The 24,614-nt window shown below is 40.2% G+C and overlaps 1 protein-coding gene across 3 annotated transcripts in view; it reads right to left on the reverse strand.

Moving 5' to 3' along the window:
* Positions 1–24,614, reverse strand: part of PPP6R2 (protein phosphatase 6 regulatory subunit 2) — a 123,146-nt gene that overhangs the window by 17,027 nt on the left and 81,505 nt on the right. For 2 of the 3 annotated variants that reach the window (XM_030013014.2, XM_030013016.2), the window contains 12 exons: positions 24,421–24,536; positions 22,686–22,771; positions 22,264–22,344; positions 20,187–20,284; positions 17,553–17,610; positions 15,946–16,073; positions 14,801–14,976; positions 13,199–13,361; positions 12,721–12,809; positions 11,338–11,545; positions 8,443–8,466; positions 409–564 (listed from right to left, as the gene is read on the reverse strand). In XM_030013014.2, the coding sequence (XP_029868874.1) occupies positions 409–564; positions 8,443–8,466; positions 11,338–11,545; positions 12,721–12,809; positions 13,199–13,361; positions 14,801–14,976; positions 15,946–16,073; positions 17,553–17,610; positions 20,187–20,284; positions 22,264–22,344; positions 22,686–22,771; positions 24,421–24,536 (1,383 nt within the window). The remainder of the gene's footprint in view (positions 1–408; positions 565–8,442; positions 8,467–11,337; positions 11,546–12,720; positions 12,810–13,198; positions 13,362–14,800; positions 14,977–15,945; positions 16,074–17,552; positions 17,611–20,186; positions 20,285–22,263; positions 22,345–22,685; positions 22,772–24,420; positions 24,537–24,614) is intronic. The other variant, XM_030013017.2, reaches the window with a different exon arrangement.

Raw genomic sequence — 24,614 nt, forward strand, 5'->3', positions numbered from 1 at the left:
ACTGTCACATTCACAAAAAATTATTAATATCATTTCTCCTTGAGATTACTTCCTAGTTCAGTTATCAAAACACATTTCTACATTCCTCATAATATTTTAAGTGTAAAAGTCTATCTGTTCACCTGAATGTACAACCCACAGTGAGTATTTGTTATGCATGAGTAAGAAATGAGAAGTCCATTATCTTAATAAACCAGATGATTTGACAGCACTTCTGGGAAACAAAGATATGTGCAATATATCGCAGTAATAGCTCTACACTACCTAAAGTATAATGCACTCCAGGACACTCTAGATGTACTACTTCGTCTTTGACTTTACACTGCTCGTAGAATAACCGCATTCAGTGACATGGTAAAAACCAATTCTCTGTCACAGGCAGGTAAAGGAGAATTTTGACCATCTCACCTGTCTTTTGTGGCCGTTTCTGTGACAGCTGTGACAACAGCAGCGGTGTTCTGGTGCTCCTCTGAGTGCTGGGTCACGTTGTTCAGGGGTTTGGATGCTTTTGTTGTTCCGATGTCAGTGATGGCCAGCTTATCAATAACCATGCAGTCTGCATCACTGTGTGGGGAGAATTCAAGTTCACATTAAATTGTCAATTAATATGGCTTAAATTCCAATGGAGAAAAAAATATTCCTCCTCCTCTCCTAGCACAGGCCACAAAAATCCCATAAAGAAATAAGAACCGAAAATAAACTGGAATTAAAAAGCAGTGTATGCATCCTGGAGGCTATGTTTCCTAAAAATCAACAAAACACCAAATACGCACAAGAACTGACAGCTCCTCAAGAAAGGCATTCCGATTTCCTGCAGCAAAATCCAGCCTAAGAGTTCCCCATGTGTCCCCGTTCCCTGCAAACCAGACATTTTACCACTCTCTGCAACTACCTCTGCTGGTGCGCTCTCCTACGGACAAACACAGAAAAAAAGCAGCAGAAGGATGCAAACGTGAAGTACACTTGGCCAAGACTTTGCAAGTTTAGAGTGTCCAGAAAGTCAAGTTTACCACTGGGAGCAACAAACCAAAAGCAGACTGCTTGCCTTGTCGGTAACTGGCGACTGTCAGTACCAGTACACAGGACCACAGGACAACCCGGGCTGAAAGGGACCTCAGGAGATCCTCCAGTCCAGCCTTTCGCAGGAAAGGCAGCCTAGAGGAGTTCACCTCTCCCGGAATTGCCCTCCGTTACCCAACAACGCACAGCAGATTTTCAAGTCTGCTGCTCCTTAAACTGCTGGTTTTGGCAAAGTGCATTTCTGGTCTAATACAGGCACCTACGTGGCTCGGCTCTACAGATTTTTCCCAAGTGGCACCTGACACTTCTGTGTGCACCTAGAAAAGACTTAAATTTAAGTACAGAACCTAAAATCCTGAGGAAGAAAAAGAAAGTTGATTGGATGTTCATGAGTGGTATCTTCAGAAGCCAAACACAGCTAAATTAACTCGCTTTCAGTAATACATCGGACAACAGATTCCCATGGCTGAGGGATAACATTTTCAATGATGTCTCCCTACAACAAACTAGAAGCTCAAATCCTGAAAAAGGAAAAAAACCTGCTAGCACAAAACCTCCAAATCTTCTACATTTGTATTAAAAAGACCCATATTTCTAACTGGAGAAGTGATTTCTGTGAACATCCCTATTTTTTGCCTTCTAAGGCAGAGGACAAGCTTGCATTTGAATGATCTTCCTCACAGTTTTAACCCAGTCCCAGTTTCAAGAATGATTTCTTCTCCTTCTTTCAGAGCGCAAGCCTACAAAAATGGAAGGAAGGCTCAGTAGATGACTGAGCTGGAATCCTGTCACCAGCTGCCAGGGGAGTTTATAATGCATACATATAATCACAGTCTGGTAATTAAAGACATCTGACAGAGATTTTGAGATCAAGGTTCTATTTCTGTAGCTACTTTTCTGTGTGCTCTTGAAAAAAATACATTAAAAATGGGGAATAATAAGATCAAAACATTTATCTTCCTAAAGGGCTAACATGCTCTTAAAAAGAAACACTGTAAGTGCAAAAATATACCTTAGAGAAACTGCAGGGGATAGATGAGACAGCAGAGAATTGAACTAAGTTGCCAGAAATGTCATTAGAAAATTACTTCCCCCACAAGAAACTGGAGCTCATGAGATTTAAATTGCTCAAAGATAAACTTCTTAAATTCAATCACTAAAATTTCCATGACACAAGGATTCCGATGTTATGAAATCCTGAGGTCATCTGACCACTAAGGGGGCATGGAAATTTATCTCTCTTCAACAGGCTCACGAAGAGCGAAGCCGGACATGCAAACCTCTGCAGAAGGATACTTACAGGCCAAACTAACAGGGTAAAACAAAACAAAGAGTTTGCGTGGAACACAGAATACTCTGACCCAGGCAGGATGGTTCATAACAGTATCTAATTCTAGCCTAGAATAAACTCTAGTACCTGTAAATATTTTGGATTAGTATTCCTCTGGTCAGCTTATTTTTAGCAGCTAGCTGTGTCCCTTGAATGCCAGCCTGGAATGACCTTGCTGCCAGTGCAGTCGATCAAATGGTCCACCTCCATGTCACCCAACAGCCTGGTTACATGCTCCAAACCCTGACCGGGCTGAGGGCAGGGACAGAGAGCATGTCACCCACAAAGAATATAACTGTTCTCTCATGAGGTTGGTTAAGGCAGGCTAAAGAAGAGGAGTTATCAGCAACAACGTCTGCATCTACTGCAGACTCTTCTTAGTTAAGCTCTGCAAATGGATCTCCAATACTTCCCATTCCAGAAAGAATTAGGAATTTTTAAGCTCCAATTCAAAGCCACTTGTACAAATTTTCCAACAGCAAGCGTAAGTCTGTCCAGAACTGTCTCTTTTTTCACAATGGACAAGCACTCAGCACAAACAACTTGTGAATGCCACCTACGGCCACGCCCACTGGGCTTTCCAACACAAGAGCTGGGACAATTTTCCTTTATGTTCACGAAGTTCAACATCATAGCCAAATTCTGCAACTTAACCACCAAGTTTGTAAATACTGCTCTGGAGGTCACTTGTAGCAGAGACTCCTCTCTTTCTACAAGCACTGCAATGCTTTCTGAGATATCTAACCAGCCCCGGTGCACAAGCCGAACGTTCAAACTCTTCAGTCTTAGAAGACTAGAAGATAGGACCTGCATTATTAGGCCCAGCCATCTTCACCTGTAGAAGGTTTGAACATAGTTTGCATAAAATAAGTTGGAGATGTCTCCTCCTAAGCACTGGCTGGTTGGTTTGGGACTCCTCACCTGGGTGCCTGGTGAATATCAGGCTTAGCAGACCTGATCAACTTTGCTTCACCGTAGGGATAACACAGCCGAGCTCAAAGCATCCTGAACAGGACAGTCTCTACTTGACCTTCATGCAATAGGGCTTGTGCAGGAGAACTTTAAGAAGTTCTGGCGGTCTAAAGAAACTTTATGGCAGCAGTGGACTATTGCCTTGTGTCTTGCAAAGTGAAGAAAGTGGGCAACTAATCAGCTGGGAATCTCCGGGAGGTATAAATACCTGTGTGCTATTACAGTCGCTAGCAAGGAATACCTCCTGCTGCAGCCAACTTCAGAACATGGAATTTGGTGAGTTTTGGCCATAGTCATTTGAGGGTGATGAACTGAGGAATACCCTCCAATGGCACATTTCTCAGACTGCTTTGAAGCATGGCAGGGGATCGTAAAGATGATGAAAGGGAAACAAGTCAGTCATTCTCGTTTACTCTTCCTGATGTGTTACCTGATGTATTTCATATCTTAAACTTCACCTATGGCTTGCCTTTTAAGGCAGCAAGTTCCTTGAGGCAGGTACAATCACATCTCCTCTGGGTGATGCATACTGCCAAGCACTCAGATTTCACTTAGAATAATTATGTGATAAATTACAATAATAATTTTAAGCTAAGAAGTATTTAAAATACTACTTCTTCAAAAGCTGTTATTTTACGCTAACTGATGTGTACATGTACTAGACAAGGAAGGTTACCGAAACACTTCTGGTCAAAGTCACTGGTGTCTGTGCAAAATATATGCACACACATACGTACATGTATACCACCTCGCCGCTGGGAAACATGAACAGGTTTTCTGTTTACACCAACAATCAGGAGAGAAGGTATCAAGAAGGCTTCCAGTGACCTTTCCCAAATGCACACACATTGCTTTAGACAAGGGACTTCAGAAAATGAACTTTGGCTTCTAGCTGCCTCTGGGGAAGGTTCCACCTTCTGCTGGAAGCCCAACAAAGATGAGCCTACATAGGGCGTAGGACTTGCTCATCCTGCACATATGTGAATGCTTTGCAGAGATGTGCTTTTCACGTGATAATGAAAACTCGCAGCTCTCTCAAGCAATGAGTTCAACTCCATCAACTTCTTAGGGAAAAATCTGCCATAAAGACAGCATGGAGTTCTCAGCTTTTACTATGTGTAATATAATACATGAAAACAAGAAATATTGTATATCCTCATTCCAGACCTTAGGTGCTACAAAATGGTTGTTCATTCTTTTTTGCCCTAATGCCCAAATGTTGAAAATGCAAAGCTTCCTGAAGCTAACAATACAACTGTTTTCCTTGAAGTGCAATTTCTTCTTAGAAAAGCAGGGTTCAACAAAGTTCATACTTCATAACCACTGAAGCTGTCATAAACCCATTCTATATCAAAACTGATACCCAGTTAAAATAAAGTGATATGGTGTTCTATTTATGAAGATGAAAATGTCAGGAGCTCACTTAACTTCTGATAACAATTCAGTTCTTCCTGTAGATTTCCACCAGCTTTATAGAGAAAATACTTCGGTATTGCAATTTTTTTGAACACCTCTCTTGCTCAGTTTCACTGTGCAAACTTCTTTTTAACACCCATTTTGACAGCACTACTGCAAAACACATCACACTCTCATCCTGTCTTTCCACTGGTCTATTTACTGAGAGCCTCTCGGATCCAGCAAGACAAATTAAGCTATAACAGGTTTGCTGGTGGTTCAAATAAGCCAAGCTGACTCTGAACTGGAGTGCCAGATGGAAATCCACATGCTACAGCACCTAAAGCAGCTCTTCCCGACGCTAAGTGCAATACTGATCTACATCTCATTGCCAAAAGGTCTATAAAGAATTCATGCTGTAGTCCCAAACGATCGAAGAGCTTTAGGTATTTTGGGAAAGAAGGATTTGATACTGAATGAAACAGCCTTAGAGTTCAATTCTACCCACCTCTGAAGCTCACTACTGTGGCTCCTGGGATACACTTTAGATATCCTCTAGTCTCTTTGGTAAACAATTAGTATCATAGACAACAAAACACCGTGAAGACACACTAGGAAAAACAGTTGTACTATAAACAAAGAAGCAAGACATGTATAAAAAGCGTACCTAAACACAAGTCTCATGCTGAGCCCACAAGCAAGTCCTTAAAAATCAGGCTCTGCAACAACCAACCACAAGACAAAGTAAGAGATGCAAGGGCAGCCATGCTACACATGTACTTCTCAACACACTCCCAAAGTATTTCTTGGCTGTTAATTAGACAAAGCCACACAGCATGAGAGGTCTGGCTTCCAAATTTACATGCAATCTTCATTAAAAAGGCCAACACTTATGTCAGCTTTGAAGGTCCCATCTATGCCAATTATTGCACTAAGCATTCACCTTTGATTGGAAAAGTTTTCTTGTGAAATGGGACCTCAGATTAGTCACTTTTATGTTTCTTTCTGAATAAACGTACACTGATATGCGGCCAAATTTTACAAAAATGGTGGCATCATGCTCCATGCCCCATTTCCCACAGCATGCTCGTTTCCCTTCAGCATCTGTCCAAAGCATTCCAGCAACTCTTCGCAGTTGGGCAGCAAAAGGAGACAGAAGCAAGACGACCGTTTCTCACGCTGATGCTTCATGCTTGTCACATGCAATGGTGAACCCGAACGTCATGCAAGATGAACAGTCAGCAGGCACAGAAAAGAAACACGTATCCCAAAAACGGGAGAGCTCAAAACATCCACTGTGACAACGTCACTCCATTCAGCTTGGGAAACTGGAGGATTATTTTCTCTGCCGCATGTAAGCGGGCGCTGCACCAAAACTCCTTGCTCAGTGACAGCCAATGCCAAGGGCCACCCTGTGCAAGCGCCCGGCCCGGACCCCCGGGGGGTACGGAGTCCCCAGCCCCCATGCCCAGAGCAACAGGAGGAACCACTGCCAGCTGCTATTTCTGAGCTATTTCAGCAATTTAGGGTTGTCACTGCTGTCAGAACGAAAGTTAAGTACTTTCACTCCAGAACTGTGTATGATCAGAAACAAGGGGAGACTTTTACAGTGATTTTACAGAAACTGTAATGCAGAAACTGAAGAAATTTCTGCAAAATGCAGAAATTGCTAGTGTTGTCTCATTTTCACCTCAGTTCTAAGGAAACCGCTGCAGCACCTACAGTGTCTGCCTCCAAAGCTGAAGAATGCACTAAATGAGAGTTGGTATCATACAGACACAGAAGAAAAATATTTGTTTTTAACAGGCAGCAACCACTATTTTCAGATGGATTCCAGTCTCCCCTCTAAACTTTCTTTTTCAGTTGCTTATCCAAGCTAGTCGGGTGAGGAGGCACTAGGGAAAAGGGACAGTAAACATATCCAACCATTAAAAAAAAAAAAAAAAAAAAAAAAAGATTAGATGGGAAAAAAGCATTTTAGGTAAAGTTAATAAACGGGAACAGAAATTAAAAGCTGCAAACATCCCAAGCCCACTATCACCATACACAGCAAAAGCTGGATTTTTTTTTTTAGCGGGATTTTTTTCAGCTGGATTTTTTAAGTGCAGCTCATCTTTTAAAGAGCTCTTTAGAAACCTTATTTGAACAACTCAGCAGCAAAATACTTCAGATAAGCTTTTGCATTTCTTCTTTTTGATTTTCAAAAGCTGGGTTAATATCATACCATTAAAAATTAAGCACACAGACACAGAAATGCAAGTCATTTCCCACAAGAAGTACTGCTCACATTGCATACACTTTTGCATCCATTATTCTGCTTTCCCCATTAAATGCAAGTCTCATGACTGTTCTGCTACAAATAGATCGATAGACACGAGCAACATGGAGCTGCCCGGGTTAACACTGCTGCAGAGCCCTCACACATTTCACCTATCTCGTTCATCAATTGCTCCTAGAACTTCAGCAAAGCCTTGCAGAAATTTCTGAGACCTTCACAGCTTGCGCTTACTCTGAACAGCTTCGAGAATGCTCAAACAGTCAAATACTGGCATGGACTACACCTCTCAGATCACTCATTAATAGCTGGAATATTACTACATTTTTCTGGCAAAACGTACAGCCTGATAGCACGTAGTGTGAGATAAATGCAATACGTACTCACCTACTTATGAAAGAGGCAGAAAACTTTCAAAAGTTTGTTAAAATGACATTGTTAATTATTAAAATAGTAAGTTAAATAAGTACATGTTGTAATTACAACTATTTCAAAATACCACGCAGCTTACAATTTTGAAAGCCTTTAGTCTCTGCAGACTGCAGGCACATGCTGAGCTGCATTTCCTGAACCTCCTGCTCAGAGAAGTCAGGATGGTATTTCTCTTCATCAGGTAACCGTGCTTTCTAGATCTGAAAGTTTACATGTTCACTGTAACATACTCCTCTTCAAATGAAACAGTTATGAGACATGCTTATTACAGTGAATTTCTCTTTTTGTCTCTGATCTCATCCAGAAATTACAGCAAAGTCTTGCTAGCTTGCACAGTGACTGGGAAAATTAATTTAAATGGATGAATTCTAGAAAATAATCATTAAAAACCCCACAATTTAAAATGGAAAGAAAACATTGGGGAAAAAAAAAATATTTGGTTAAAAAAAAAAAAAAAAAAGCCTTTGGAAAATACATCAACCATTATTTTATGGCGTATTACAACATGCAAGTAAAATAGTTGTTAGTGCTGTTGTGAGAAAGAGTCAAAGAGACTTGACCACTACCCCACCTAACATAGGCAGCAACTCTAGCAGTGTGTGCATTAGGAAACAGCAGTCAGCAAGGCTTTCCTATAGTCATCCTGACTAGAGCATGAACTTTCCCTTTAAAATAATAAAAAAAATCCTATTTGCAGAAAGAGCTCACAAACAGGTGGAATGGCAGAAGCTCAAGGACACGATGCATGAAACTACTAAACACTCTATTTGCTTTTTAATGGTTCATCAATGGCTATGTTGACTGTGTGCATACTTTCACAAAGGACTATACACAACCTCAAATTCAGGTTTTCGAAATATAATTTCTAGGATCTGTTTTAACTGATTGTGAAAAGATGAGCTTTCCCAGTCCAATGGTCCAACAGCTCTTTTTTCCAGCCCAGTATGAAGTAACTAATGGGAGAAACTACTTGTCAGGTGGATGTTTGGAACCCTGAGAAGGTCACCGTCATACATACCCTCTGACTGCAGGTCTAAATACTCTGAGCAATACCCACAGCAAGAGAGAAAGGCAGCAAGAGAGGCAGAAATAGAAAGAAAGCAAAGAAAGGAAGAAAAAGAAAACAGTAAAGATTGCTGAAAAAACAGACAAAAGAATTAACTTTGCAACTGTATCCTCAAGCGGTGCTCCTGTCAGGAGAATATGCAGGAACATTGAAAAGCTATTTCAAAGAGTATAATCACTGAACACATAATTTTCCACATAAAATTCAGATCAATATACAAAAAAAGCAGAAGATTGGATACACTGTAAAAAGCATCCTTCTCAAGACTAACACACACTTTCTGAAGTTATCAAAGAGCGAGATTTAGCAAAACTGGAAGCTCTTTAGTCAGAGAACTTCTGCAAAACTACTTATTTTTTCACAAGAAACCACTATATAGAAGTAGATATGGGAAAGGAAGTTAGCTAAATACATTTAAAGTAGAGAAATTAGCTAAATACATCTGAAACACCTTCTTTTGTATCATGTTTAAGGTAGCCAATATTCTTAGTCAGAGTTTAAGCAGAACTGCCATGAGGGACGTTCTACCAAGCCATGCAAGGACAAATCATTAGCCTTCCAGAGTTTAAATTTTGGGGCAGTACGGGCAGGCAGAGAAGCATCAGCAGTTGAGAAGATGATCATGGAAGGTATTTAGAGGCATGTACTGTAACATCTGGAGGCATGTACTGTAAGATCTGGAGCCTTCATGACCCTAGTGATTGTAGAATCCACAGAGTCCTTCTGTAGCTCCAAGGAGTATTAAAGATCCCCACTGTAGACTTCAGTATTGCAGGGAGGGGAAAAAAGGAGAAGACCTGTTTCTACAGAAATAGGAATGCGGTTCGGTAAAAGTTTAGCACTTTTGTGGAAGTGCTTGTGGAAAGTCATCAAGAACCACATACTCAACCCAAAATACTCAAACTTTCAGCATTTTTCATTTCCTTGGCATCATTAAGGAACATGGTAAGAAATGAATATATTCACTACAGGCCATCTGAGTTTAACTGCATCTGTTCCAACAGAAGGCAGATTGGTTTGGGAGAGCTGGGGATACCAGGAAGTTTCCATTATTGTCACTGGTCAAGATGGCAATCCATACACTGGGAGAAACCTGGCTACGAAACAGATCTGGAACAGCTGAAACCACAATCTATGTCACAGGTTTCTGGCTTCCCACAGCTTCTATTTTGATTTTTGGCTGTGGTTATAGCTGTGGAAAGCTACAGCCACCTTTAAAGTGGAGACTGTGGTTATTCAAGTATTTACTTTCTTTGCCAAAATGGAATTAGTTTTGTAGAACTGCAGTCATGCAAAACCAAGCAGGTTCTGGAAGCCTTGTCCTTATTGAAAGTGCTCGAGATATATACACTTATTTAGAGAGAAAAACATGTTCAAAATTACACTGCCTGAAACACCAGTATAGCCCGCAACATCTAACCAGCCAAATCAGAAAAAAAATTTTAAAAAATCCTACCTGCTAGGAAATAAATGGAAGACCTAAGAACATGCCAAATAAGATTTACACTGCTACTGTGAATCCAGTCACATGTGTAATACTACTCTACTTACACCATGCATTCGGAGAGGAAAAACATCTGGAGCACAGAGTTTGTTTTAGATACACATGCCAATGGATTTAATTAGATATAATTCAAGTACACTGAAAACTGAAAAAGGAGATGCTGCTTTTAGCACAGCAGGCAGTATTCTTATTTTCCTCATCTTTCATTTTTCATGAAGCCAGTCTGCTTGGCCATGCCATCCCTATGCATACAAACTAACGCCATTTATCAAAACAGCTCTTCAGATGCAATCACTGCAAGCAAAGAAATCTCAGGGATCTTACTTATTTCAAGTATGAACAGTAAAGGCCATTTGAGGTGGACTTAAAAAATAAAACCCAGTCATGTTATTAAAAACTCAATTCAGAGTTGCCTAACCAAATGTACCTTTGGTTAACTGCCCCCCCATATTTTTACTTAGTCCTGTAATCCCACTTGTTTTCTGAGCCAGTGCTTTTTAACTCCTAGTAGCTATTTGCTGGAGTGTGTACACATGCCAAGCAGCTCACGTTGACTATCCAAAAAAGTCACATAACCACAACATTATAAAAAGTAAATGCCTGTTCCTGAGTCAGATGCATAAAATACAGTGACTCCAACTAGTTAAATCATACCCTACATACTTGTAAGGAATATGAGGAAAACCCCCAAATATCTTAAAATTCGGTAATATTTCTGGATGCACTGAAGTGAACTAGATGCTTACTGTTTTGAAAATCAACTTCCCCCCTCAAATGATTAATGTAGGCTAGATTCAAGCACATGCAATTCCAACCAAACTCCTGCCCAAAAGCTAACAAATCTCAGGATCTGCTGTATCTTTTTCTGGTATTTTGCATTTTTTATCATTTATCGCCTACAATGTACTACTGTGACAACGAGGGGAAAATGATAGCATGAGTCATTTAAATCTTCCCCCCTGCAAGACTACACACTGATGCCATGTCAGACCTCGCACTTTTGCCATCAGTGAGGCTTTGCTCACTCTTCTCTGCAATCTGACCTGGCACCCCTGCGTGAGCCCAGGCCCGGATCTCTTGTGCAACCAGGCAGACAGATGGGCGATGCTTCTGTGACATGGCTGAGTGACTAAAATGAGCCACACGTTTCTTAAAATAAACCCATTATAAACATTTTCTTAGAACAAAACCCCTGTGACAAGAAAGCTGTAAAACATTCTCCTCACGCAGGACATTTAGAACCATGGTGTCTAAAAGGGAAAAGTAATATATTAACCCCTAGCAACACAAGGGGTAAAACCAGGGCAGAGCAAGACCCCAGCCCAAGGAGATTCCTTTCGCACCTGGTGAAAACAGCCTTCTCATTTTTAGCATCCATAGTCAGCTTGATGGTTTCCTGGCCTGAGCCTGTGCTGATGGTTTCTGTGACGATATCAGCTTTATCCTCCTCCTCGTCGCTGTCAGAGCCTCCAGAGGAGCTGCTGTCTGAGGCCACCAGCGGCGCTTTCCTCGTGACACAGACGTTCCAAACACAGGGAGAGGCAGCACTGACTGAGAAAAGTAAATAATTCACATCACAAAATTAACAAAGCCACAGGAACAACTCCCCAGGTACAACCCCGAATAAGTAGGGTGGTGGAAAATGGAGTGTTTACAATTATTGCAAATTTTGAGATGACGGTTTCTGTGCAGATCCCACAGCATGCAGTATTATTTTTGCAAGTGAGGAAAAAACCCAACCCCACAAATCAGTGTTCTCCACCTGCCACCTCATGTCTGTGTTTAATACACGTAACAGAGGAGACTATTTTCTTCACTTGTGGAACAGTGATAACTCTGAACAGAGGATTAAGGCAGTCCCTGGGGTCTCTGCTAATTTAACTTAGCTCTGAGAACTTGTTGTGATATAATTTAAGCAGCTATACTTTTTGAAGTGTTCATTGGTTTCCATTCCACATGCAAACCTATCAAGAAAAGCCTCTCACGAAAGTGGCGTAGAAGTGTTGTAGTCTCAGTGAGTGGTTTTCTTTCTGAAGTTGGTACCTGCTCACACAGCTTGATGTAACGCACAGTGCCTGACTGAAGATCACTACCCAGGTAGGCTTAAACAATGTGCAATACATAAAGCAGTCATCACAGCCAGTCTGAGCTCTACCGAACTGAACCTCTAGCTCCGCTGGGAGAGTATATCAGAAAATGCATGTGGCAGAAAAAGATACCGTGCTCTCCCTTCCAGTATTAGCCACCTTTCAGTGGTTACTACAGACAAAAGTTTAATTTAGTTCCATCAAAGTCCTCTGTTAAATTTTATTTTTCTTTCCTCAGAAAGGAGGGAAAGAAATCAGACTGAGGCTAACCAACTAGCTCAGCACAATTACCAATAGTATAACCTACCCCATCGTTTTAATTTTTGGCAAGTAATTTTATAATCAAGCGTACAGTTAGAATAGGACTTTTGAACAGTTTACAAATGATTGTCTCTGTGACATCAACTCTCACTAACTTAAATTTCATCCTTTTCTCACTGAATAATATTATCCCAACAAGCATGCACGATTTCTGAGTTACTCTTTTAATAGACTGATCTCTGTACGAAAGAGAACCTTCAAGGAAGATAAGGCAGATGACACTGGAGGGAAGTTCTCCCTAGCAGACTTGGTACGCTCTGCAAAATTCCAAACAGCTTAAATAATACATCTGTTTTGTTTTGTAACATTCTCACTTACAGTTTTTGTCCTGACTCTGCTTCGGGTTTCCATCTGAATCGTTGCTTTCTGTATCGACAGGAGAACTGCATCGTGGACCTGATTCTGAGCTAAAGTAGGGGAAGAAAAAGTCTTGAGAATGAAGTATAGATATCTTGGTTGTGCTTCCAAATATTCCCAAGAGAAGAAATCATTAGGGCTTTTAACTTCTAAAAAAGGTATTGATTTACTTATTTTATACTCCTAGTGTAGCAGCAATGACGATACATAAAGTATTCCTGTATCATAAGACATGAATGCTAACACCAGTTAGAAGCACTGGAAGGCAAAGGGAAGTATGAAGCCCTGATCCAGAACACTCAGACTTTATTAAAAAATAAAAGGTGTAGCAAGGGGAAGGGAAAGGGAAGAAGAAAATATCACAGTAAATGCACTCCATCAAACTGTATTTCAAATATTCTTTCATTCAAAAGTTAAAGAAAGAATGTGTGCCTCTTACCAACAGAAAGGCTGAAAGTCTGTAAACTTTGCCCATCCTTTCTCCTCTGGCGTGGTGTTCTCTGGAGCTGCTGAATCCCATACACTCGATCCAACATCCATGGCAACACAGGGTGCAGGGGGCTTCGAGTTCACGGGCTCAAACACAGCCGTCCATCCAGATCCTAGAGACACAGAAAAATGGACTGGAACGCTTAGGAGTTTTCAGAATCTTTGGACATCCCAAAAAGTGATCCCAGAGACAAAAAAGGGAAGACCATCCAATGGCACTCCTTCAAAAACTACAGGAAGCTTCCTGTCTCACATGTTATAGACAATCAGCTTGAAAATCCCTCTTCTGATAAATACTGATGTTATCCACAAGAAAGAAGCATCAATTAAGAAAAATGACATTATGAATGTCTTCATTCTTTCAGCCAGTGATTTGCAACTGAACTCTAAGTACCTTAGTTTCCTGTCAAAAGCTAAGTGGCATGGCTTTCAACCATTTCAATCACTAACTGTTTAATTTTGGCAATTACAGGTAAGGAATTGATATATGGATTAAAATGTTTAAGATCACAGAAGTCATCTTGAGCAAAACTAAGAACATAATTTGTTTTTTACGGTCCCAGCCTACTCCTTATTCATTAGAACACAGTTCTATTCCTACAAATCACAATTTTTTAAAAAGCATTTTCCAATACCTTTTTCTCAAGAAAGAGAAAGGATTGCAGAGGCCTGTTGTGCAAACTGATTTGCACGCAACAAAACCGAGAGTAGGAGAGATCCACCAAGTTTACACTCACTCATTTGAACCAAACTCTCTAGAAGGGTAACTAAACTGACGTACACTATCCACAGGTTGCCATTTGTGTTGTTTATACTGGTTCTTCCTAATAAGAATCAAAAATATCCGAGACTACCAAATGGGTGTAGAGAGCTGATTACTGGAATAAATATGCATTATGCTCACAGTTACACCCAGGAAAAGAAACATTTTTAAACTGAAAATACTTTCACCAAACAAGGAATGAATGTTAACATTTTTGTCTCTATTTCAGTTGACCAAATTTGTTTTGCTGACAACACTGTGTGTCTCATGAATTTACATAGCCTTATTTGCATTGTGATCTGGGAAAACCTTGTCCCTCTCCAGCCTTCCTCTAGGCATTGTAAGAATGCATTTGCAACATGCGAACTAAAATTAGAAAGGCAGTTAGGCAGAAGAGACCTACATGCGGCATCTACATGGAGTGTGGAGATACTTGGCAAGGGTCTGCATAAAATTCATAATATAATGTAAGGAGTTAATGTCTTAATGCTCCAATAATATTTTGTTCATTAGTATTTGTACTAAAAGAGCTAGTAGTAGCACTGTACTTGTACCTGTGTAGCTGTCTTAGCATAACTGAAGCATCACACTACTATTCTGAAGAAGCTTGGCAGGGCTCAATCTCACTAATATTTCACAGGCAAAAAATGAAACTGAAATTCACTCTTATCTGCACAGGTGGAATTACAGAATAGCCATAGAAACCAGGCAATTTGCAAACTGCTATTCTGAAGAGATGATTGCAGATCTCATTCCACCAGTGGGATGGTGCTGTTTTAAACTCTTTACCTTCAGAGGAGTCAGAGTCTTTCTGCTCAGAAATATTATTCTTGTTGTTGTTTGCTGAGGAAGGAGGCGGCTGCTGTTCTGTTTCCTCCTCTTCTTCGGAGTCCACACTACCATCATGATCTCCATTCTCAAGATCACTTTTTGATGAACTCTCTGAGGTCTGAGATGCTCCAAATCTAAATCGCAGAACTCAGAATTAGAAAAACCCTTACAGCAGCCAGTTCATCCCTCACCTGCTTCCTCTCTGCCCCAGGGAGAAAACACAAAATGCAAGCTGACCAAGTGATGCTGAATGCCTTTTACAGGGCTTATTTCCCAAAAAGAGACAAAGCTCAGACAGACAATAGCAGGCACTCCTCCAGATACTTCCACTAAAGTCCCTACGTGCTTTACTTGTCAAAATGTATCTGCAGAGTTGTAATGGGAAATATGTTGCAGTGACATATTCAGGGCTGGATATTGATATGAGCAGACAAAACAGTAGCAAATGAGGGGAATACTAGTGTAGTATCAACTCTGTGTATGAACAAGACAATCCGTTTATTGATGCTATGCAAATAAACACTAAGGTCTTGGCCATTTTTCCTGTCTCATTTGATCATATTTTCAGACTTAGAATTATAGAAGTAACTTCATTTAATAACTGACTATATCAAAGGGATGAAAGATTGTAAATGATTTGCAATGCCAGAGATGCACCACGGGAGGTCACTCACTCTCACGTAAAACATTACTTTTCCTCTTTCAACATTTTGAAAAAGAATATTCTGTCTACTTCCCTCAGTCTTACTATTCTCTCAGCCTCCTCCTCTTCAAATATAAGGAAAGGAGTAAGTTCTAAGTATTTCGAACTAAGGGTGGGGTTGTTTTTTAATTTCTTTGACAATAGACTCGGTAATTAGGTGTTTCCATCATTATTGCATTCCCTCAAATTGGATCTTTGTTTCACATTCAAGACAAACCATCACCTCTTTTTGCGGAAGTGTGACATGGAAAGCACTCTGGTTTCCGTTAGAAAAAGGCCTCACAGCACATAAGTAACAATTAAACATGCACTTAACTGAAATGTACAGTTTCACAGCATTTAGGGGAAAATAAATAAATAATTAAAAAAAAAAAAAATCTATCTTTTGTTTTCACCTTACCGTGTTCTTGATTTAACTTGGGTTGCATAGGTTATCTCCTTCTCTTCCCAGATATCTTCTTCTTCCTCATTATCATCAAATTGTTGGATCCGCTCATTGCAGCAGGCTTCAAAGAGGGAAGCATTGGGCTAAAATAATATTAAGAAGAAATCAAATTCCATTCATTCTTTGGAGACAGACACAAGAGCTTCAGTGATGAGGAAGTTCATAGAACAGCATTTGTAAACAACTAATACCATAAAGGTGTTGGCATTTATTTCATTTTACATCCCAAGCTATGCAACAAGCAATGTTCAGCTGTGGAAGAGTAATAATAGCACAGTGTGCTCAGAAGCAGCAAGCCCATGATAGATTAAGAAACACACACAACAGTTTCTCAGCCTACACTCCTTCCAAAACAGCAGCAACTCCTGCACGCTGCCTCATAGCTATTCTGTTATGTGAATCTCTATGCATCCCTCACAGTGGCAGGGATATAAAGTCACTGTAGAAAAGGGCTGGAACAAATGACCTTAAGAATACATTTGCAAACTGACTGGCTTGGAACTTAGAGAATAAAGCGATGCCATGTATGCAAACTGTCCCGCTTGGACTAACAATCCACAGTGCAACTTCTTTCAATGACTGCATTCTCCTTGACAGAACTGCAAGGAGCTTCTAAGCAAATATGACAACACTTAACTCACGTGCACACACCCCCTGCTTCAAAACATACAACCTTCCATTCTGGAAATGACAGTTTTCAGACACCAGTAAAGTGAGGTATCCGCATAAATATACAAATGGTCTGCCTATTCGAGTGTTCCGGGATCTCTCAATCAAAAGACTTAATGGTGACTTCCAGATGGTGCACAGTCCAAACCAATGGCTGCATTAGAATTCCATCACACACAAAAACTGCCTACTCAGAAAAAAAACAAGTTAAGATAAGCGCATAAATAGCTATTGGTGGCTGCAGACTTAGCTGGTAGATTCAAAAAGAAAACAAATTTTCTGTATCTATACAGCACTGTCTAGAGCAGCCAAAAGAGAGAAGAAAAACTCTTTGTACTACTGTTCAAGTGAAAAAGAAAGTATTTTAAGACTGAGGAAACCTAAGTCTTAGTATTGACAAAAACAAGCTTCCATCAGGAGATGAGCCTGGAATCACCTCTTTCAGCCACTGTCCAGCTTTTTCAATGAGTACTGATTTAGGTCAATAAAACAGAAAAGGCAAGAAACAGCATGGCAATATTTAGACCCGTAAGTCCTCTCTATTTGCAATTTTTCCTAGTCTGTGCATGGAAAGATTATCAAAGTAAAAATAAGGACAATAGATTGACACTGCAGAGAGAGAGAGAGAGAGAGAGAGAGAGAGAGAGAGAGAGAGAGTCCTTCAATGTAGAGTACTATTTCTGAAGATCCTCACCAAAGCTATGAACTCTAGGGAGATTCTCTGAGGGCACATGTAATGCCCTGAGTTCCTTAGCTGGACTCAGCTACAAGGACACCTTTTCATTGACCAAAATAACATACCAAATCTTTCTTTCAAAATGACAACAGCTGATTCAAGCATAACCTTGCCAGAATCTGTCCTATTAAATAAATATCCCAAAATGCCCACTTACACTGTCATCATCTGCATCTATATTGAAGTTTATCTCTGCAATCCTGTCAAAGGGAGCACTGCAAAAAGAAGGGAAAGAAACTTCAGTGATGGCATGGAACAACAAAGCACTTTTGCACCCCCAACAAAAGACCAGAGGATAGCTAACCACAGAGGCACTCAATGCCTTCTGCATTTGTTCCCTGAATATTCACTTCTGTCTTACGTGCAATGGTCTCCTCTCTTTGAGGTGAAAGATTATTTCAGATTTTCATGCTTAGGCCTGATTCAATAACTGAATGAACAACCTTTGTCATTATCTTGACAATATGGTATTTTGAGGCTTCATGGCAACCACAGCAATGTCTGGCTGTTACTTTGCAAGTCGCACGGTACCTATGCAGCACAAAGGCTATCTTAACTTTTTTTACCGGGTCTTTCCAGCTGAACCAAATCTTATAGAAAAAACCCAAACTCGTAATTAATTAAAAAGAGAAGGAGCTGCACCCAGCTGCTCTGGGATTCCAGTCCTATGTTCACCCAAGAATTCCATCAGGTTCCTCCGCATGAGACAAGACCCAGAGAGACCGAATCCTGCACGGTGGGCATATACCCAGAAATATCCAGATGGGATCGCACCTGCCTGTTTTAACATGATTACAGTAGCTTCAGGGAATCTTAGTGTACCAATGGCTCAACAACCCCAACGCATTACTAAGACATGAATGCTGCAAAAATCATTAAATATCCCAATTTCTGATTTGCACCCAAGAGAGTCTACTGTAAGAACAGCAGAGGGTGCTACAGGCCAAAAAACTCCAACCTACTAGCACAGTTTGGGTCAATGCAGTATTTTTTCACCATATCTACGTACCTCTGAGTTTGGACAGTGTTACTTTCTTTTAAACAAGACTGTTCAGTTAGCAAAAAAATACTGTCATGCAAATCACCAGGACATTGAAACATGAATAATATTTCTTAAAATATTCAAATTCCTATCTGCAACAGTTTTCAACAGCTGGAAAACAGATGACAGGGAGCACTACTCAGAACGTTCAATGCCAGAACAGTTCTGTAGTATATTCCTCCTTTTGTAATCACGAATACAGAGAAGGCTAGCACATCCCAGTTACAGATTTTGTTCAGTTTCATGTTCATTTTAAAATGGACATTACTACCTTCAGCAGCTCCTCACATAAGTTAAGTCTTCCCCTCCACTTACACACACACAAGTTCAATATTTGCTGCTATTTGATAAGAAGTTAAAAGTGTATTTTATTTTTTTAAAAATGTGTAGAACTAAGTAATCCATGTTCCATTAAACTCTCGTTCTAGTCTGGAACTTTTTGGCCTTATTAAAGTTCTGGACATCTACAATGCTCATAAAGAAAAAAGACAGGAAAAGCTTGGACTCCAAAATCTTTCTCCATGTTAGAATACAGCTCCCAACTATTTGGCAAACACCTTAATGGAGCTCCTATGACCCTAGGGATCTTATGACTCTCTACTTTGATTCATCCTTGAAAGCAACTCTGAAGCAGCCAAACTATTTCCACATTGTCATTTTATTTGAGGTGTTTCACGGAGCCCAGTAGTTGCTAAAAATATGATCTGAGCAGAGCCAGCAAAAGAATCCTCAACAAATCAGATCTGGAGCAGCTGAAGAGTTGGAGCAAAGTGGCATGCCCAGAGCTTTCTGGGCTAAAAGTTTCCAGTTTCTGTCAGGATTCCAAGATATCAGGAACCCGCAGTTCTTTGCAGAGCAGACCCAACATTTGCTGGCCCATAAGTATCGGCCCTAGGATGGTATGTACAGCAGGTACTGCCACATACGCTCCCTGTCACCTTGGATGACAAATAATTCCTTTGACTGAGATGAACATTGCCATGAGATGAAAGTGAATGGGCAAAACCGTTGAGCAGGAAACACACTGGGTATCCTCCTGGAGCACTTTTCTGTCAATAACTGTATACTAAACAGTTACAATTTCTGAACCATTATGGACAAGCGAGATAATTACAGACCCAGTAATTTTGTTAGGTACAGTTTTTAAGGTGAGAAGATGAGCTGCAGTTTTAATTAGATTACAGTAGTTCTATAAAGGCAGCACAAATTCCGAACACTGAATTCAGCAAGTTGCGTAACATTAAATCCACCTATATCTGCCTTCTTTGAACTGTTATTTGCTCCTGCCTTATCTATATTTCCTTTTTCAGAAGAGAGAAAATGGCTAAATTTTTCCATGGGCTTCAGAACACTATTCTTTCTACTCCTGATTTCAATAAGGACTTAATGCCACTGGAGAATATCTGTATAATTGCCTAGAGTAAGCTCTAATGCTTTGCCTTCTGTGCAATTAAATTTATTCTAGAACATGGCTGGATAATAATTGTGTGTTTTATTAAAAATATTTCTCTTCAAAATGAAGAAACACTTTTCCTTGGTTCTAAAACTGTCTTTGGAGATCAGGATGGACTCCTATAAAAAGAAAAAAAGGTCAGCTGTTTTCCAAGCCATTGATCAGTCTTCTGTTTGTTTCAAGCCAGAGGAGGTACACAGTGAGGTTCATTTTAAAACCTGAACCAAAAGAAGAAAGATTAGATGCAAAGAGGCTTAAATGCTACATATAAGCCTCTTGAAGTTTTATAAACTTACTTGATATTATCATCCTGGTCTGCAAACTCCTCATCGTTAAAGCCAAACTGATCCACAAAGTTAGCTGTCATCTGCTGGATCTGGTACTCAGAGAAGGCCTGAGCAACGGAACCCAAAAAGAGCTATCATTAAGGTGTCCAAAGATATTCAGTTAAGCTGGCTGAAAACACATATTCTAGGAAAGCATTAATATCATAGAAAACTGATGAATTTTGAGAAATCATCTACTCCAACCCACTTTCTCAAAGCGGGATCAGTCAGACTTCTGCAAGTCCTGGACAGATGCTTCTCTCATCTGCTCTTAACTTCTTCCAAAGAGAGTTATGAAATTTTCCCAGTAAACCATTTGTTGGCTTCACTATTCTATTAAAATGTTGTATTGGGTTTTTTTCATTTGTTTGTTTTCCCCTGATGCAATATGAAATTTACCTTACTGCAATATAAACCCACCACTGACATCAGGAAGGTACTTTTCACTTCCTCTAAACCCCTCTTCCTTGTTGGATGAGGCATATGTCTCTGTATAATCTTGTCTTCTCTTGACCAAGTGGACCAAATTCTTTCAACTTTTCTTCATGTGTCATGTTCTACACCTCCGATCATTCTCATTGTTATCCTCTACCTTACCTTTTGCTAATAAAAATCACTTTTGAAGTTCACTGCCTCCAACTGGACGTTCACCAAGGAGAATGGGAAAATTATTCCATATGTCTTTGAGGCAACACTCCCACCTATCACATGTTTGGTTTCCTGCAGCAGCTTGGGTCTTCTCTTTTTTTGCTTGCACCTCAGGATAATTGCCCAGATATGCTTTTGGTCACATTCTTGCCTTGTCATCCACGCCTCGTTCTCTATTTATGAAAAGGATTGCTTCTGCCTCCAAACAGACTCTCACACTTCCTCTTATGCACTGCGTTATTATTTTTTCAGATCACTTCTCCTATTTGGAGGATAATTCTGAATACTGGAAGGTAGCCCACTCCAGCTACAGCTAAGTAATTCAAATATGCATCTTTGCAGCTGCATTTTGTCGTGACTCCACTGCAGGTGATATGAAGTACCCATGTTCCTGTCTGAGGAGTTCTGCAGTAGTCCTGTCACTATTTCTATTGATACTTGTCACAGTAAAAGACAAAACAATTTTTTTTTTTTTTTTTTTTTTTACAAAGACAGTGCATTTTCCCTTTTTTAATGCGCTTTCTAAGTATCAGCTGAGGAAAAAAAAGGTATTTGTAACATCAGAGTAGGCAGTTAGAGTATTTGGACAAAAGAATAACTATAAACTATTTTCAGCTCATTTTTACCCTTAACTAGATTTCAGATTGAGATTGTTTTTTTACTCCCCATAGGTAGCTTCCTACCAAAAAGGTTGAAACTTGTATGTTCTGCTAATGTTCTTTATGTTCTTAGCATCAAAAAAGGTTGGAAGAACTTGTCTAAATATTTCATCCTGAAAAGCAGCTTCCATATATTTGATGGAGCTTTAACCAGAGTACCTCAGATTTTGAGGATCCTGCGATCTTTGCTAAATGCAGATGAACCCTTAATTACCTCTGTTTCTTCCTAGGTCAAGGGCTTTTACCGCTCTTACTGCTCCTGCTTACTGTTCTTTACTGCTAACATTTTAGTATAGCTCTTTCAGTTTTTAATATTAGACTGCATAGCCCAAGAGGAAGCAGAACCCCACTGTCAGCTCCAATTCTACTGCAAGTAGGTGATGCACACTACCTCGTTGGCTGGGAACTACAGCAACTCCCTGCAACTGGTCTACAACCTCAGGACGACCCAGCCCCCTAGTGTGGAAAGAACCAGGAAAAGAGCAAGAAATATGCAGAGCCTCACAGAAATGTGAGACACATCATGTATCTGGGACTTGCATGCAGTCTGAGCCAAATTTATTTCCAACTGGAGTCTAGACTGAAGTCTGCCACGTAACTAACTATATTGGAAAAACACAAAAGAGCTGAACACACTGACAAAGAATAAAATTTAGGAAGCTGCTCTATACTAGGACAGATTAAGGGTGAATCAGAGAAGCAAGCCTCCCAGGAATAGTGAAGAGCATGTGTCAACTCACCTGCTGGAGAGAAAGTTCATTGGGAAAAGCACTCTCGATGTCTTCATCCTCACTGGAAGAGTGCAGATGGTGAGTGCTCACCTGAAAAAAGTACAAAAAAATAAGCACAAGTGAAAGCTAAGAAAGCTCAAATACTTTCATTCCGCAAATACAATCAAAGACCAAACTCCCCAGAAGACAGGAACTGTCCCAATGAATAACACAGAAACGTGGACTATAGTTTACCACCATGTATCAGAGCTGCTGCTGCTTGAAGAACTATTATGGGATATGTTTTCTACAAACACTCTGCCTTTGTAAGCCTACGTCATAAAAACAAGCAAAAGAAGAAAAAAAAACCAGAAATAGACCTTTTTTTTAGTTACAGAAAGTCCAGAAGATAGCAGGCCTATCTGAAATATGAACAATATCACTGTTCTCACCAAATCCACTGTATTCCTCCTGTTTGTTTCCGTCAGTGTCTCTTCTACAAAACTCTCCCATCTCCCTCTGCAATCTTCAGGTAGCTCTGTAATAAAAGGTCACCATAAAGATTACCACAACTCAATGAGAAGGGATCAAAGCCAGTCATTTAGCCCCACTGGTTACCTGGAAGTTTTTGAGCAGACACATACAACTGCACATGAGCTAAGTAATGCATGCATTATGTAAGTACTCTGCAAAGTGAATTACATTTTACTCATGATTTTCTAAAAATGGTAAATTCTGCAGAGAAAGGAACATCTTTCATTAGGCCAACCAACTAGTCTTAACAATCTTGACACACTTGTGGAATTACAGTGGGCTAAAGATACAAAACTTTTACTACAACTTTCTGAAAACAAGCATACAAGTGACTCAAGTTCTACTCTTTTCTTCCTTTTCTTTCATGGCGATTGTGGTGGGTTGACCCCAGCCAGCAACTAAGCACCCACCCAGCTGCTCGCTCACTCCACCCCACAGCAGGATGGAGGAAAGAACTGGAAGACCGTAAGTGAGAAAAACTCATGGGTGGAGATAAAGAAAGTTTAATAAGTGGAGAAAAGAAGGAAAAAAATAAAACCCAAACCAAGTGATCAAAGGCACTCTCTCACCGCCTCCTACCAGCCAGCCTCTGAGCAGGAGCTACCTTTGAAAGACCGTCCCCCCAATTCCTACTGCTGAGGACATGGCATGGAATAGCCCTTTAGTCAGTCCAAGTCAGCTGTCTGGCTGTGTCCCCCCCCAGCCTCTTGTCCACCCCCATCTGTCCCCCAGGGTGGGGACAGAGTGGGTAAAGAAAGAGCCTTGGTGCTGCGCAAGCACTGCTCAGGAATAGCTAAAATAGTGGTGTGTTATCCACACCGTTTTAGTCACAAATCCAAAACACAGCACTGCACAGCTGCTATGAATAAAGTTACCTTCATCCCAGCCAGACCCAGTACAGTAAAACAATGGAGAGAAATAAACAGGACTTGTGAAACTTTCAGACTTTACTAAAGTATTTATAACTTCCCAATTTTCATGTAGATATGACAACACACCAAGTTACTATATTACCATTTGGTATGTTTGTTAGAAGCCAAAAATGGAAACTCAAATCATATTTGTGCTCATTGTTTCCCGTAACAGATGCAGAAGCAAAATCTTATTTCCTCTCACACAAAAATGTCAGATAGAACTAGTTCTCAAAATAAAGTCCAATGAAGTTACGATGGACAACACCTGGCAATGTGAGTATCTCCGACAAAGCAGAGATGTAGGGCCTCTGTGATCATTTACTCCTGTGTCTCTCTTCCTCTCAGACAGGTATAAGAATAAGGGAGTATAGAAACACCACTTATAAGCACCACCCTAGAATGCTGTAAGCAAGCACTATAAACACACACATAAATCCAGAAGAAAAGAAGCATTCTTTAGCACAAAAAGGTCACCTTCAGTCTCTGGTTGCAAAACCAAAGCTTCAACAATTTCGGTGTAGTTGTATGAAAACAAAGAGCAACCAAATTTGGGCCAGACATTTTTTTAAGTTATGGGAAATTGTGATATTTAACTCAAAATTATTTTCATTATAAAAGGGACCCCCATGAAATACATGCAATAGAAGTCCTTCCAAAAGGTCTGCAAGGGTTATTTAATCAAGAAAAAAAAAAAAACAAAACAACCAAACAAAAAAGGAATGGAGAAAGGAGCATGTACCTTTAATGAACTCACTAATTTGAGTCTGCATGGGGCCCTTCTCCATATTCTGTACTACAGCATTGGCTATCCGGGTGAGGTGGCCCATATTGCCTCGCCTCATTCCACCTTCTGCCCTGAAAAGAGAAAACAGCCAGTAGCAACATAACCAGGCACCAGGAATCCCAGGGTCACAGTCATAACCGCTTTCATAA

The sequence above is a fragment of the Aquila chrysaetos genome, chromosome 5, assembly GCF_900496995.4.
Source record: "Aquila chrysaetos chrysaetos chromosome 5, bAquChr1.4, whole genome shotgun sequence".
In the NCBI taxonomy this organism is placed as follows: domain Eukaryota; kingdom Metazoa; phylum Chordata; class Aves; order Accipitriformes; family Accipitridae; genus Aquila; species Aquila chrysaetos.